Below are 15480 nucleotides of genomic sequence, written 5' to 3'. Positions count from 1 at the left end.
GAAGAGCACGTTCTTCCTCGAACCACCCATAGCAGATGAAGTCGAAGCATGTTCATGCAGCGACCGTATGCACGCTACAGCTTCATCAAGATATGGCGGCAGGTCTTTTCTGTGATCCGAACCGCTCACAGCGAGAAGGCTCACTCACCAAGGTCTGGCAAGACCGTCCACCATCACGCAAGCACACGATATCAAGAAGGTAGCGATCCAGCATGCTATGCTGGACACCGTTCTGAACATCAAGCGAAGAGCACGTCATTGATTTCGTTAATACAGGAGCAGGTAGAGGCAAGGTGGGTTGAGGCGATCAGACAATCTTGCTCGGAGCAGCTCGGTTCCAGATCGGCGGGGAGCTTGATGCTCCCGAGGCCGCGGAATGCACGGATCAGCGTCTCGCAGGTGGTTACGTGAGGACATGTATCTGGTTTAGAGGTCAGCGGGGAGGTATTCGGAGAACTGCTTGCTCTTGACCTTGTTCAAGTCGTCTTCGGTGATGCTCTGCACATGGTCACCGGCGTTGTATCCGAAGCGCTTGGACGAGTTGGTGGCGCCTGCCTTATAGAACGAAGGACGACGAAGGATGGTGACGACGCAGCTTCCACCGAGACCGATGTTGTGCGTCAAGGCGTGCTGGACGTTCTTGACCTGGAGCGCGCCTGCGTCGCCACGGAGCTGGTCGACCATGTACTTGATCATGCCGAGACCGGTAGCGCCGAGAGGGTGACCCTTGGACTCGAGACCTCCCGAAGGGTTGACGACCCAACCCTTTCCGGAATCGTTGTAGGTGTTGAGCTTCTGCTCGACCAGCTTGTGTGCCTCGCCCTCGGCACAGAGGCCGAGAGCGGGGTAGGTGACGAGTTCGTTGGGAGCAAAGCAGTCGTGCAATTCGAGGACCTGGACATCCTTGGGACCGATGCCGGCCTGCTTGTAAGCGATAGCAGCGGCACGGCGCGACATGTCGGCACCAGCGAGCTCGATGCGCGAGCGGTCTTCGTAGAGGCGGATCGAGTCGGTGGCAACACCCATACCGGCGAGCTCGATGGCTCGGTCCTCGAGACCGTGCTTCTTGACGAACTCCTCGGAAGCAACGAGCGCAGCTGCACCGCCGTCTGACGTTGGCGAGCACATGGGCAGTGTGACCTCACGGGTGATCTTTCGTGCATTCTTGACCTGGTCCGCAGTGGGTGTGGCGCGGAATTGTGCGTAAGGGTTCTTGGCCGAGTGACGGTGGTTCTTGGCAGCAATCTCGGCGATGTGGTCCCAGGTGGCGCCGTACTTTTCACAGTACTCGAGACCGGCAGCACCAAAGATACGGGCGGCAAAGGGACCGAAGTCCTCGACCTCGTACTCCTTGTCACCTTCGATCTCGAAGAGCTGCGACATGGTGCCCTCCATGGGAGCAGCGCGGTCGGTGAAAGCGGAGCTGAGCGAACCGGGAGCCATCTTTTCGAAACCGACGGCGAGGGCGCATTCGGCCTGACCTGCGAGGACGGCGTTGGCAGCGAGGTTGAAGGCGCTGGAACCGGTGGAGCAGTTGTTGTTGACGTTGACGATGGGGATACCGGTCATACCGAGCTGGTAGAGAACACGTTGACCGCAAGTGGAGTCACCGTAGACGTAACCTGCGGCGGCGTAGTCGACGTCGTCGTAGGTGAGGCCAGCATCGATGAGAGCCTTGACAGCACCTTCGAGGCCGAGGATGGGGTAGTCGCGGTCGGCGGGCTTTGTGAAGGCAGTCATGCCGACACCGACGACGTAAGCTTTGCGTGCGGCCATTTTGAGAGGAGAGATCGTGCGACGGACAAGAGGATATTAGTGTTGGGAGTTGGAGGTGCTAAGGACGAATTGTGCTTTGATGGAAGAAGGACGAATTGGAATATATTTGGAAGAGGTCTGTCGAAGGGTCCTTCGTTGTTGCAGTGACGAGACGATGGACAGCAAGCGTTTGAGAAGGCCAACTAGGAGCAAACGAGCCAGCGAGCGAGCTAAGAGTAACGCACGGCAATCCGGCTGGCTTGATGGCCGGTTTGGAAGCCAACACACGGTCATTTTCTAGACGCGCAACAGCAACCGCTGCCGCCGCCAAGCAGCTATACTGTGTACTCTCACACGCTGTTCATGAGGACGATCAGGGTTCAAGGCTGTCCTCTGCAGCTGTGGAGGGCACGGAAAGCGAGGAAGCGAGGTTGGACAGCCGGCTCATCCAATTTTCACTTTATGCACTGTGAAATTGATCCAAGGCGCCCCAGCCACCTTGTGCTTTTACCCCAGACAGAGCGGTCAATTACAGAACGCAAGCTTGACTGGTTTGACTGCAGCAGACGCTTTCAGGCGCAACGAGCCCAAACAAAAAGAAAGAAAAACGTGGGGAAGAGGGTACTGCGGCTGACGGCGCTTGAAAGCCGGGGCTGACCAAACGTCGATGACTTGTCTCTCCAACCTCTGTACCTGTGACTGCAAGCAACCGGGCATCATCCTAGACAGCGCAGCGATGGTAGATAGCAACGGGTCTCTCATTCCGTAGACACACTCTGTGCACAAAGCCTCGCCATCGAGCCTCGCGCCGTTAGCAGTGTGTTGTACACACCTTTTTCGCAGTGCAATGTTGCAAGGAGCGATTTTTTCGACGCGAGCCGATGAGATTTAGGCCCTAACATGCTTTTCGGATCGCCTCGTTCTGGTCTCCCCAGCCTCCCTTCAACCATGATGAACGGGATCGATACTCCGCGTTGAGTGAGAGCGTGGTGCGACGGAAGGCAATCCAAGCTGATCAGGTCTGATCACATGCCGAACATGCTGCCGATGCCGCTCAAGAAGCCACCCCCCTTCCCCTTATCCCCGTCCTGTTGATCGTTGGAGTCAGGCGCCGAATCTCCATCTCCCGATCCCGCACCTGCTCCTCCTCCATCCTGTTTCTGAATAGCATCGTACGCCTGACCACCATCGCCGTTCCCCGCAGCAGGCTTGATCACGTTGAACGTTCCCTTTGCATTCTTACACGAATCGCGTACAGCGCTCGAAAGCGGTCCACCCAACGGTTTGAGAGCGACACACGTCTGCGGAAGCGTCCAGGTGTTGTTGTCGATATCGTATTTCTCTTGGTGCGTGCAGTGGAGCGCTCCGGCGATGCTACCGATGCGCGCTTGAGGGTTGTAGCATACGCCTACTTCGACCGAGGAGAACCAGTAGAAGGTGCTGGCGAGCGGGAGCGGCTTGGTGGAAAAGTCGGGCAGGGTGATCGCTCCAGACGAGTCGGCAGAGACGCGAAGAGGAGCGGTAAAGAGGAAGCTCAAGACGAGAAAAGCGGCTTGAGAAGGAGTCGTCTTCATGGTCGAAAGGGTACGCGGTGCCGAAGTTGATGGCAAAAGGTAGTTTGACTGTTCCGGATTCACAGGAGGGGGCGTTTGTTACTTGATGCTCCCTTTATACTGTCCCACAACTGCTTCGAGCAAGGTCAATTCGGTGGGAAGATCTGACTTCATCCGATCGCACACGCAATGAGTCTGACTAAACATCAGCCTTGTCTGTAACTCTGCATGGTCGAGACAAATAAACTTGGAACCCACCAGAAAAGCTTGCCATGAACTTGTGGATACAGTATCGCTCAAACCAAGAAACGAGTCCGTTCATTGTGGGCGGATGCCACGCACGAAAAGGAAGGCAGCAATGGTCAATCCTACTCGTCTCACCCACAAACGAGCACGACCATCGTCGAAGTTTTCGTCACCAGCATCACGCAGATGACGGCAATGATCGTTCGTACCGTTTCAAGCAAGTAGACCCAAGCTCTCTCTCGACGATGCATGTAGACGGACTTCCATGCTTGTCGTCTCACTTACCACTCAATAAGACATCGGAACGGTCGAAACAAAGCTGGTTTGTGTAAGTTGCGACTTGCTAACATTTCTCCAGGAACCCGGGCCACCTCACGAGCAGTCAGCATACAGCGCCAAATCAAGCCAAAGGGCAACTTGCGAAAGCTCCTCCTCCGGGAAGAAGACCAAGCATGGGGATGGCTTTTTCTGCGAACGTGCTGAAATTCTATCGACGTGGCTCTTGTGTCGCAACCAAGGCTGAGTCGTATCCGTGCAGAGCTCGGCTATGCAGGCGGTCTCAGGCTAAAGAAATTCTGCGGATATCACAGCGTTTCTGCTCAAGACGCTTCGAGATTCCATCCCGCCCGGAAACCAAGCTGTGCTTTGTTATGGCACCTTACTTTTCGATATCTTGGGTCGAGCTGCACAGTCTCTGGACAGGAAATGGTGTCGGGTATCGGGTCGACACGTGCGAAAAGTTGGACGGCGAGATAGAGCGGTGACGAGAGGACTGGCTCGGCTCGTGCGCGTTGTACGAACTCTGTCCGGGTTCGGCTAACAGGGTCCAATGCGAGCAGCAGCGGGAGAGCAGCACGTTGACGTGGACGAGAAGAATTCGCTGCGTCACGGAAGAGCGTCCACCGTGCAGCCATCTGAAAGCTGCAACCTGGAGGTCGACGTGCATTCTCTTGCAGAATGGGTCAACGTACAAAAGAGCTCCCTCCTTCTTGCCAGGAACCCTTTCACCTTCCTGCTGTCGACGCCATCACTCCACCACCTCCATCTTTGTCTCCTTCCCCCTGCCAAAGTAGCTGTTCCAAGATGACGACGGCTATCAAAGACCTCTACTCGCGCTTCTCCAACATCTACACCTCCTTCTCCCCCACTTCCGTTCCCAAAAGCGATGCTCCTCTCCGCATGGGCATCCTCGGCGCAGCCAACATCGCACCTCCTGCTGTCATCATCCCAGCCAAAACGCACCCCGGCATCATCGTCTCCGGCATCGCGGCGCGATCTAAAAGCAAAGCTACAACTTTCGCTACGAAACACAACATTCCTCACGTATTCTCCACCTACGACGAGCTGATCAACGACCCGGGGATCGATGTTGTATACAACCCGCTTCCCAACGGACTGCACTACGAATGGACGCTCAAGTGCATCGCTGCCAAAAAGCACGTGTTGCTGGAGAAGCCTTCGACGTCGAATGAAGCCGAGACGAAGCATCTGATGGAAGAAGCCAAGAAGGCCAATGTGTTGGTGCTGGAAGCGTTCCACTATCGATTCCATCCAGCGTTGCACGAGTTTGCGTATCGGTTGCATGATATCATGTCGCCTCAGAATCCGATGACCGAGGTGGGAGCGTATCTGCTGCTACCGGCGGGGATTATGGGGGATGGAGATATCAGGTTCGATCACAAGCTGGCAGGGGGTGCGTTGATGGATGCGGGGTGTTATCCGACCAGTGCGATCCTGTATACCATGAGGGCAGCTGCGGGGACGTGGCAGAGAGCCAACTGGCAGGAAGGCATCGAGGTCCGCGAAGCACGTCCTACCTACTTCAAACCCAAGGATTCCACATCCAAGGCACACCTCAACGCACAAGGCGATCCCGCCATCGACGTCGAAATGGAAGCCACCGTCCTCGTTCCCACAGCTAGACCTGCAAAGCTACCCTGCAAGATCGAAACCTCCCTCGCCCACAAACTCTTCACACTCCCTCTGCTCAACTGGAAGATCCCCAATCCTATGCGTTCCGCCCCTACGCTCAAAGCGACCTTCAAAGACGGAAGCACAGTCGAACTTCAAAACTTCGTAGGACCTTTCCTGTGGCACACCATCAAGGTCACCTACCGCGGCAAATCCGCCTCCGACGCCGGCCTAGCCGAAGGAACTTCACGAAACTACAAGGCGTATGTCCCAGGTGACACGTCCGGTAGCGAACAGATGCGTAGAGCTGCCAAGGACGGTCATTGGCCCAAGGGGACCGGTGAGGTGTGGTGGTCGACATACAGGTGGCAGTTGGAGGCGTTTGTGCTGGGAGTCAAGGCGGTCAAGGCGGGCACGAGGGCGGATGAGGTGAGTCCCATCAACATGATCAATGAGGACAGGGAGAAGGGTACACCGAGGGTGCCCGTGTGGGTGCAGAACGAGGAATCGGTGATCATCATGCAGACGATCGATGCGATCTATGAAAAGTCCGGGCTGGCAAAGAGAAGCTCCCCGAAGAGCGGGTGATGGTAGAAGTATCTTTCGTGTAGACATATCTCAAGCTGTGTGGAAAGGCGAAACGCATCGGAATTTTTGGAATGATCTCATTCGGTTGTGTGCAAGGGGTATCAGTGTGCTTAGTACAAAACGGAGCGCTAGTAAGTGTATCCGAGACACCTCCCGTCCATCCCAACGTTCCACCAAGGAACGCCCACCAGCAGCACACAGATCACCACGCCCGCCACCCACGACACCACGGCATACCTCACCGCCTTGCTCCTCGGCTTGATCGTGCGCAGCTCCACCGCAAACGTGCTCACCGTAGACAGGCAGCCGCAAAACCCATCTTCCAAGCCTTGCAGAGCTTCGCAGCCCGTCATACCGCCGGCGAAGGTTCGAGGCGACGAGCCGGCGCGAGAGGCAGTGAACGCAGCACAGATGATGGCCGTGGCGAAGAGGTTGACGGAGAGTGTGCCGAGGGGGAGAGAGTGTCGTTTGGAGAGTGGGTGGGTGTTGTAGCGCGAGAGGTAGTAGCGGAGGATGGTGCCGGGTGGCGCGAGGACTAGGCTGAACGTGACGTGGCGGAAGGGCGCGTAGAGTGCGCAGAGGATGGCGGATGCGATCCAGAAGAGGAGGCCGAGTGAGAGCATAGAGGCGTCCAGGAGCATTGTAGATCGTAGTTGAGGAGGATTGCTGTTGCCGCGTTTGTGTGATTCGCCATTGACATGTGCTGCATCCGTGGAGACAAGCTCAGACTCGCGATCGGAGCGTCGCCTTCGCAGGGCTCTAACACCTCGCTCAACGTTCACCACCCTGGCCAGCTTCATCCCGGCACCTACACTCACCAACGCCATTCCCAACGTCACCGCCGTCTGCGACAACGCATCCATGACGTTATGCAATCCACCTCTGTCAAAGTGTCCCTGGTCACCGAACGCACGAAATACATCCAGCATCCATTTTGAGAACGTCGTGATGCTGCCGCAGAGACCGGTGGTGATCATGACGTACGCTGGCGGGTATCGAGCTTCGATGGCGTCTCGATTGCCGATCGCAAGACCCATGATGAGGCAACCGACGGCCTGAGCCCATACGAGCGGTGCGACGCTTTCGCCGTCGTAAGTGTTGAGTGCTACGAGACCTTCGCGAGCTAGTGTGCCCCAGATCGCGGAGAGCGAGAGCAGGCCGAGGATGGCAGCGTGTCGCAAATGTCGGTGGGAGCGGCCAGGTTCTACTCGATTGCCTGTTTCTTCGTTGGATGTATCTAAATTCGAGGTGCTGGGCGTAGATGCTGCATTTGTGATAGGCTGAGATGGCTGTTCTGAAGACGGTGATATTGGAGCGGGACGGGAGAGCTGGTCTAGAGGGATTGACGTATCGCCTCTCCGAGTTGTCCTGCTGGAGGAGGTCCTAGATACTCGATCCATATCCCCCGTGTCTTGCACGCCATGCGCGTTGATCGTGTGCGATTCACTCTCGAACCTGCTGCGCGCATCGTCGGTATGATAGGCGCTGATGTCAGCGGCATCCGTGTAGTATCCTTCGCCGTCGGTCGCTGATGCAAAGGTGTCGGTTGCACTGACCATCGATGTCTTGTGTGTTAGTGTGGGTGTGGCAGCAGCCGAACGCTGATCCGTGCTGCGCCGCATCTGCGGTGTTGGCGGATCAGGCTGCCGTGACGAGCCTGCCGCCTGTGCATTCATTGCGGCTGAATTTGGCTCGATGCGCCTCGATGGTGGTGGGTCGAAAGCAGGAAATGAAGCGAGTTGTCCGCGACCACAGGGTTGCTCGACGTGACACGAAAACAAGGTCATCACAGGGTCTCAGAGAAAATACAAAGAAGGCCGAGCTAAACACCGAGAATGCACACAAGCTGTCAAGAAGATCTACTTACATGGTCGAGTCAGAGATGCGTCGGATCTCATAGAGCTTCTTGGCGTCGTCCACAGCATCTACCACCATCTCTCTCGCCGGAACGCCTTATTACAATGACGATTTACACCCAACAGAGTGGGAAGGTCCGCATCCGCACAGCTCAACCTGCAACGTGTTCCCATCCGAGCCTCTCCGAACTCGACGTTTCCAATCCAGACGAAAGCGACGTCGACTTCATTCTTCACGCCTTCGACTCGGCTTTGCCCTACCTGGCGTCGATCGGGTCCGAAGCGCAGTGGGGCACTGTACCTTTCTCTGCCAAACCAGAGCGGATCTCGCAGTTCACCCAATACATTCAGGAAGCGTATGACCTTCAGAGCAATCCTACCAAGGGTGGACCCGGGTGGCAGGACATGTATCTCTATGAGGTTCTCACCGACGCTACGTGGACAAGAGTGGCAGTCGCAGGTCTGAGTGTTCAATTTCCTGACTACGTTCCACTTGATCTCGCGGATGATTCGACGCGCAAGGCAACCGATTACGTCTATCTCAAGTATCTCGTCACCGACAGAAGATCAGGCGGACTCGCCAAGGGTTCGGCATCCCAGCTCATGACGTTTATCGAGACCATCTCAAGAGACATGGGCAAAAAGATCTGCTATGGAGACTGTTGGCGTGGTAACGGCGACAATTTGCTCAAGTGAGTAGATCGATCGATGGTCGAGATGTTCGGAAATTTGCTTTCGAGGCTGACCGTTGGAGGAGTTTGCTTTGATACAGATACTACCAGCACCTGGGATACAACCCAATAGGGGAGTTCGACGTCCCAGACAAGCATGGGCCGGGACTGCCTTGGTTAGGACACCTTTTCTTGAAGCGTCTGTTGTAAAAGCTGATGATGAAGCTAGCCAGCCGAGACGCAGCAGCCAAAGGAGTCCACCCAATTCAAAAGCTTCGCTTCCGATGCTTAGCTGACGATGCGACAACGCGAAGCCGCAGTCGTAACATCCTTCGACAGCATCGGTCGTCGGCTCCACGGCTAAGGCTTACCAGAAAGCAGTGCAACCGACGAGCGTGCAGGCGTTCTCGACATCGGATAGTTCGTGTTGTGTCGGAATCTGTGGCATGGGAAGTACACCAGCATTGACGATGACCGCTGATCGACACATGGTGTGAGATCCGCGAGGTTGTCCAGGATTTATGTGTCTTCGCGCCGAAGGGTTCGTGCTGGTAGCATGCAACGCTGGAAAGACCGCTTCCATGGCTGTGCGTGGTGCAGGTGTGATCCAGCGGAGACGCCGCAAGTGCGAAAGCCCGCCTTGTTCCTGGCGTGCCCCGTATTAATAGGCCCACTGCCAGATGAGCGATACGATCGGTCAATGTCGCTCGCACCCCACAGCCCGCCATGATCCTCTTTGAGCGAGGCCGCAACATCCGCATTCGACTGGCTCAACCCGCCACCGGTGCCCGCCAGAGCCTGACTGAGCTCGATGTGTCCAATCCGACCGAAAGCGATGTCGAATTCATCCTGCGTGCTTACGACTCGACCCTGCCCTACTTGTCCGCCATCGGCTCTGAGGAGCAATGGGGTACCAAGCCATTTTCTTCAAGACCCGACACCGTCGCCAAATACACGATCATGATCGACAACGGCTACCGCCATCACTCGAACTTCGTGGAAACCGGTCTCGAACATCCAGAGCAGTCGGGAGTGTTCCTCTGCGAAGTCAAATATCATCAGCAGCTATGGACAAGAAAAGCAGCGCTTCAATGCGCCAGCTCCTTCCCCGACTATGTCCCGGAACGTCTCGCAGATCAAGCCACGAGGCAGGCAAAGAACTACGTCTACCTCAACTCCATCATCACCGATCGTCGAGCGGGGCCCCTGCGAAAACGTGCGCTCGAAGCCCTCTATATCTTCGGTCTGGTTTGGGCACAGCAGTTCGACAAGACAATGGTGTACGGCGATGTCTGGGCCGGAAACGGTGGCAGTCTCTTACAGTAAGTGTTCTCGAAGCCGGATCCTTGCCGTTTTTCCTGTGAGTGTGCATGGGTAAACTTGCTAATGCTTCCGTCTGAGCAACTGATCATGCAGATACTATCGAGACTTGGGTGGAACCGTGATCGGCATCTTTGACGTCCAGGACAAGCACGGCCCAGGCATGCCATGGACTGGTTACCTAGTACGAAAAGATCTTCCTCCCGAGCTCGGCATCATAGATCTTCTGCCCAAGCGACACGGTGCGTGTACGGTCAGGTTGTGAGCCACAAGCAGCAAAAGCTGTTCAGCCACCACATCCACGTTGTGATGATGTGCGGTCTGATCATCTACGCCGTGCCGTTGCCTTGCCGCTGTTCAAATGCCGCCAGCCTTGCCCTTCGCATCTTTGTGAGCTCATCCTCTTCTTGCGAGACCCCGCTGCCGTTAGTCATGTCCCTCGAAGTCTCGGCTACTCGAGCTTTATTAGATCCAACTCCGCTGATCCAAGCCTGTGCAGACTCTTGTGAACCTGTTGTCGGCAGTCGACCGAGCTGAGGCAAATAGCGAGCAAAGTAGCAGGCGAGCAGTTCGGCGCTATTGCTCGTCGCGTCGCCGCGCATCGTCCCGCCCGATCCTGTTGTGTTGCCTTTACCGAAAGCAGACCACTTCTTTGCATCTTCCCTCGAGAGATCTGCTGCGGTGCTGTTCGATGCTGCCCGATAAATGCTGGGGCCGTCTGCCGCACTTGTGTTACGACCGTCGAGGTACAGACTCTGTCCCTTGTACGTTGACAAGGCAAGGATCCGCTCCTCCACCGTGTCTTTGACGTAGTAGCACCAGACGTTGGTCTCCCTGGTCTGACCGATGCGGTGCACACGTCCTATCGCCTGCAACTCCTGGCTTGTGTTGAGCAGCGGCTCGAGTATGTGGATGTGTGAGGCGGACAAAAGATTGAGACCTGCGCTCTGCGCTTCAGAGTGGAGGAGCATCACGTGAACATTGGGGTCGCTACGGAACACCTTGGCCGCCTCGCCTCCTAGCTTGCCTGCGCCAGTCACACGCACAAAGCGAATGCCGTTGGCGGTCAGCGACTGTGCGATCACATCCAGTCCTCGTCCGAACGACGAAAAGATGAGCGACTTGTCGCCGGTGGTGCTGATGACATGTTGTACGTGCTTGGTGACGTGATCTATCTTGGAGCCGAAACGACCTTGAATAGCAAGCCTATTCAGGGAGACGCGGAGCGCGTCGTCGAGCTCGTGATATCGCACTGCCAATGGATCTGCAATGATAGTGCCGTCTTTGCTTGCGTTTGCATCCCCGCGGCCCTCGCCGACCAGCCCCACCTGGCCATCTTGGGCGGTAGTCTGCTTGTTGTTCGAGTAGATGATGCGATGAACCTCGTTGGGCAGCACCCGTGTCTGGCATAGGACGCAGGTGCGGTGTCCTTGCGATTGCCATTCCTTCCAGCAACTCTCGCAGCAGACGTGGCCGCACTTGTTGGTGAGGATGCCGATCTCAATGAGGTCTGTGCAGATGTTGCAAGTCTTTGCAGCATCGTCCAACTGATCGGTGGACTGTACCATTTGCAGATGCGTCAAGTACCTCAGCCGCCTTTCGAGCTCATCCACCTTGGAGATCAAATCGGCCTCCTCCTTTTGTGTAGCTCGAATGGTCTTCTCGAGATCCACGAAAAGGGGGTCTCGCACCGTGTCCGAGATGACTTGAATCTCTTTGAAGTATTGACTGCGTGCATTGAAGAGCGAGGTCAACAGCAGCTTCTCCTCGTTCCTGAGCTTTTCGAGATGCTTCATCTGCTCGGTCGCGATGCGCCTCGCTTCAAGATGTGCCTGCCGTGCCAGGGCCGATTCTTCCGCGCGGAAGCTATTATCGCGTAGTCCCTTGAGGTGCTCGGCCTCATCGCTGAGAGACACGAGAGGGCCAGATAGCGACACGGACTGACGCTCTTGATCGAGGTTCTTGAATTGCTCGAGTTGCTGTTGCTGCACCCGCAGCAGCTCCTCATCCGCGGCGTCGTCAGGCACGATACCTCGCAGGCTGTTCTGACGGGCCACTCGAACAGCTGCCTCGATCTCCTTAAACAGTCGCGGTTTGTCAGTGGCGCCCACAGCGACACTACCCTTCAGGATCTTCTCGCGCTCGGAAAGGAGAGGTCGATACATCTCCAGCAGCACCTCGGCTTCTGCCTGCGTGTCGAGATTCTCCTGATACTGGTCATCGTCTTCGCGTTCGAGGCTGACATCGCGGTTGACTGCCCGCACCAAGCGAACCACTATGCTATCGCGCCACTTGAAGAGCACCTCAGCGTGCCTGTTGAGTAGATCCACGATCTGGGTCAGGCCATCGTATGACTCGTGACTAAGAATGCCGCCGCCGCTCTTGAAAATCTCGTCTGATGCGCGGATATCATTCACGTGCAACTTGACCTGACTGCGTTCGAGCTTGGTGACCCCGTTCTGGACCACTTGGCGAGCTTCCGTGAGGAGTCGCTGACGAACCTGTTCGGCTTTGACGTACGCAGCATCTTCCTTGTCTTTGAGATTTTGACGCTCGGGGCTTACGGCGAGCTTGTCATCCAGGGGAGGCTTGCGGTCAAGAGATGCTTCAGTGAGCGGCTCATCGCCCTGACTCGAGACAACAGCTTTGTCCATAGCGACGTCCGACTGTACAGGTTCCATGGGTATCTCGATCGCTGCAGAGTCAATTTGAGCAGTGTCTGGCCCAAGCTTGATCGGGCCGCACTCGGCTCCTGGGATGGCCGCAGTGTCTTGCTGCTGGACTGCTTTTTCTTTCTCGTCTTGAAACTCTCCTCTCTGAAAGTAGAGATTGCCGGCAAATTGCAAGAGGCGATGCAGCTTCATGAGCACATTGCGAAGCAAAGCTTTGACTTGGACCACATGAGCTGCCCTTGCTTTGCGCTTCTCCTTCAGAATCAGGTAGGCCTGGCGGTCTCCGACAATGGATTCCAATAAGTCTTCGACATCTTCGTCGGACTTGTCGTCGTCTTCGACATCTGCGCCAAGCTTCCGCCTTCGCATCTCCGCCTTCCGCTCCCACTCTAGTTCCTGAAGAGAGAAACGATAGAGCGGGCCGAAGGTGGCGCCCTCGCGGATTTCTTGCTCAAGGAGACCCACTTCTGCATGAATCTCTTTTTCGATGTCGTTGAACTGAGATGCTGCGAGCAGACGCTGGTCCTCTTTGCGACGATACAAGGAGAGGATGTTGCGATGGATGCGTCGATCGAACCAAGACGTGCGGTTGCTGTGTAGTTCGTTTCTCGTCGAGTCGATCATCAGTTCGAGCACTTCATCGATGCTGCGGAGGTTCTTGGAGCCGACCACGCCGGAACGGAAGGTAACAGCAACCTGGGGATGGGTACATGCCTGGCGCAATAGCAGCAAGTGGTGGCGCATCTTGGTGATATCGAGCTGCTGATCTGGAGTTTGGGGGTTGCCTTCTTGAGTGTATGCGATGTCCGACAGCGCCTCCTTCCAGATGTCGGCGTAGAAAGCGGCTTCGATCGAGGTAAACTCGATCGGAATGACTGCTCGCGTCTGCACCGGCAGCGCCATCTCCGAAGCGACCTGTGCTTTTGTATGACGCGTGCCGATCGTCTGCAGCACACGGACAAGGGCCGGAGCCAGCAAAGGATGTGTCAGAGCCTGCCATTCACCGTTGGTGGCCAGATAGCCAGGAACACGAAGGAAGCGAAAGCACGATCTCAGATCCTCGAGCTTTTTCACCGGGGTGCCAGAGACGGCAATGGACGAGCCGCGCGAAATCATGGATACGGTCTCTGCTGCACTCGATGCACCAATCATCTGCACCTCGTCCATCAAAACACGGTGAAAATGCAGCTTGACAAGAGGGCTTCGTGGGCGTTCGTATTTGCGTTCATGGCGCCGTGATCGGGCGGGCGCACTCTTGGCTGTGCTGAGTTCTCTGGAGAGTGTGTTGTAAGATATGATCATGACGTCGAAACGCTGCGCCCACGTCTCCCAAGCGAGTCCCTCGGGCACGTCGCCTTCCGCTTTTGTCCTGCCCTGATACGAGTACACGGCTAGACCGGGTGCATGCTGAGCGATCTCTTCGATCCACTGTGCGCGAAGTGACTCGGGTGCAACGATGAGCGTGGTTTTTGTCGGAACGACGTCGATCTCATTGCGCGTATCGTACCAACCAGGACGAGAAGAGGCGGAAGGGTCGGGGTTGAGCAGGATGAGGGCAACAGCTTCGACGGTCTTGCCGAGACCCATCTCTTCGGCGAGCATGGCACCTCTGAAGTTGCTGTGCAAGGTAAGCTTGGCATCGCGAACGAAGCGTGCCTCGATCCAATTGTAGTACAGATCTGGGCCGACCCGTTTCCACCAAAGTCCGACGTCGCCAACGGAATCATGTCCAATGACTTTGTCGGTTTGGTTGAGGTTTCCATGCGAGTCAAACATCCACCCCTCTCGCCCAAGCACGAAGCAGGTCGAGCGTTTCTGGAAGGGAAGCAGCGTGGGGACCAGATCGGCATGCTGCACGGCTTCCGGAGTCTCGAGTGACGCCGGGCGTAAATTTTGATAGACGAAGGCGGCGTCAACGTCGGTCGACGACTCCACAGGGTCGGGCCACTGATCGGCGAAATGAACGATCCTTGCCATGTCGAGAATTCTATCGCGTGCGATGGGTCCAGTAGCGTCTGAGGAGACGGCGACCTCGACACAAATTGATAGCTTGATGAAGAGTGACCCAGCAGTGACACCGTCAGACGGATAACGTGGCGGAGGCGATGTCAGACTGAGGGACATTGACGCTGCAATGGAAGTCGAGGAAGCATCCTTCCGCCCGGCATCATGCAAAGATGCGAGCCATTTGCCGTTGGTATGTTTGCCACCATCCGCGTCCATGTCATTGGTGCGATCGGTATCCAAGAGGGGCAGTTCTACAACGACGTTTCCACTTTGTCGATCGAAGAGACGGAGCGTTGAGCCAATGATGCTATCTTCTGAACGAGCTGATGCAGAGGTAGAGACCGAAAAGGCCACATCGGCAATATGTAATTGTGCCGGAGGGTGAGCGCTTTGGATGGCCTGCTTCAAGCCCAGAACAATGTCGGTGTCGTGTGCCTCGCGCGCTTTGATGAGAAAGTAGCAGCACGTCTCTATCAAGACAACTCGCTCGTGTTCCTGTCGACTTGGCGCTGCATCCTTTCCCTTCTTCTTGGGACTTGGTGAACTATCGAGCTGATCAGATATTGATGGCGAGCGCTTCCTCTTGGAACCTTTCACCACGGCTCCTGTGCTTAGCGTAGCATTCTTTCCGTTTTGAAATGTCGGCAACTGTCTTTGTGCCAAGTAGTCGAAGTCGCAAAAGAAAGATACATCCTCGAAATCAAGCTGTGGGAGGGGTACGTAGGTCAGTCTCTTGCGGCCAGCCGTCGATGTCGTTGCTGAGACGGAAGGAGCGACGCCTCTGTCACACGTTTGTATGGGCCATACAGACGCATTCGCTTGTGGCGTGATGTCCTGCGAGCTGCTCGAGGAGGCCGCGCTAGATGCGCTCGGCTTTGCGGACATTCTGACGACGGCTGCA

At 56.1% G+C, this 15480-nt stretch overlaps 8 protein-coding genes across 8 annotated transcripts; 4 read left to right on the top strand and 4 right to left on the bottom strand.

Moving 5' to 3' along the window:
- Positions 1-426: 426 nt before the first annotated feature.
- On the bottom strand, positions 427-1776 carry PHSY_000131 (acetyl-CoA acetyltransferase IA; the record flags this gene model as incomplete). Its single annotated transcript, XM_012330774.1, has 1 exon — positions 427-1776. One exon carries the CDS (start codon positions 1774-1776, stop codon positions 427-429), a length of 1350 nt encoding a protein of 449 aa, XP_012186164.1.
- A 1004-nt stretch (positions 1777-2780) lies between these two features.
- On the bottom strand, positions 2781-4500 carry PHSY_000130 (hypothetical protein; the record flags this gene model as incomplete). The annotated part of the gene is made up of 2 exons (XM_012330773.1): positions 2781-3288; positions 4217-4500. The coding sequence occupies 2 exons, from the start codon at positions 4498-4500 to the stop codon at positions 2781-2783; spliced, it is 792 nt and encodes a 263-aa protein (XP_012186163.1).
- A 137-nt stretch (positions 4501-4637) lies between these two features.
- Positions 4638-6053, top strand: PHSY_000129 (oxidoreductase domain containing protein; the record flags this gene model as incomplete). Its single annotated transcript, XM_012330772.1, has 1 exon — positions 4638-6053. The coding sequence occupies one exon, from the start codon at positions 4638-4640 to the stop codon at positions 6051-6053; it is 1416 nt and encodes a 471-aa protein (XP_012186162.1).
- Positions 6054-6181: 128 nt separating this feature from the next.
- On the bottom strand, positions 6182-7729 carry PHSY_000128 (hypothetical protein; the record flags this gene model as incomplete). The annotated part of the gene is made up of 1 exon (XM_012330771.1): positions 6182-7729. The coding sequence occupies one exon, from the start codon at positions 7727-7729 to the stop codon at positions 6182-6184; it is 1548 nt and encodes a 515-aa protein (XP_012186161.1).
- Positions 7730-8014: 285 nt separating this feature from the next.
- Positions 8015-8605, top strand: PHSY_000127 (hypothetical protein; the record flags this gene model as incomplete). The annotated part of the gene is made up of 1 exon (XM_012330770.1): positions 8015-8605. One exon carries the CDS (start codon positions 8015-8017, stop codon positions 8603-8605), a length of 591 nt encoding a protein of 196 aa, XP_012186160.1.
- Positions 8606-8799: 194 nt separating this feature from the next.
- On the top strand, positions 8800-9048 carry PHSY_000126 (hypothetical protein; the record flags this gene model as incomplete). Its single annotated transcript, XM_012330769.1, has 1 exon — positions 8800-9048. One exon carries the CDS (start codon positions 8800-8802, stop codon positions 9046-9048), a length of 249 nt encoding a protein of 82 aa, XP_012186159.1.
- A 258-nt stretch (positions 9049-9306) lies between these two features.
- On the top strand, positions 9307-10165 carry PHSY_000125 (hypothetical protein; the record flags this gene model as incomplete). Its single annotated transcript, XM_012330768.1, has 2 exons — positions 9307-9902; positions 9997-10165. The coding sequence occupies 2 exons, from the start codon at positions 9307-9309 to the stop codon at positions 10163-10165; spliced, it is 765 nt and encodes a 254-aa protein (XP_012186158.1).
- A 64-nt stretch (positions 10166-10229) lies between these two features.
- On the bottom strand, positions 10230-15464 carry PHSY_000124 (predicted ATP-dependent DNA helicase; the record flags this gene model as incomplete). The annotated part of the gene is made up of 1 exon (XM_012330767.1): positions 10230-15464. One exon carries the CDS (start codon positions 15462-15464, stop codon positions 10230-10232), a length of 5235 nt encoding a protein of 1744 aa, XP_012186157.1.
- Between the last annotated feature and the right edge of the window lie 16 nt (positions 15465-15480).

Source organism: Pseudozyma hubeiensis (genome assembly GCF_000403515.1).
Source record: "Pseudozyma hubeiensis SY62 DNA, scaffold: PHS4, whole genome shotgun sequence".
NCBI lineage: Eukaryota > Fungi > Basidiomycota > Ustilaginomycetes > Ustilaginales > Ustilaginaceae > Pseudozyma > Pseudozyma hubeiensis.
The sequence above is the reverse complement of the archived record's forward strand: the minus strand, read 5'-3'. Positions and strand labels throughout refer to the sequence as shown.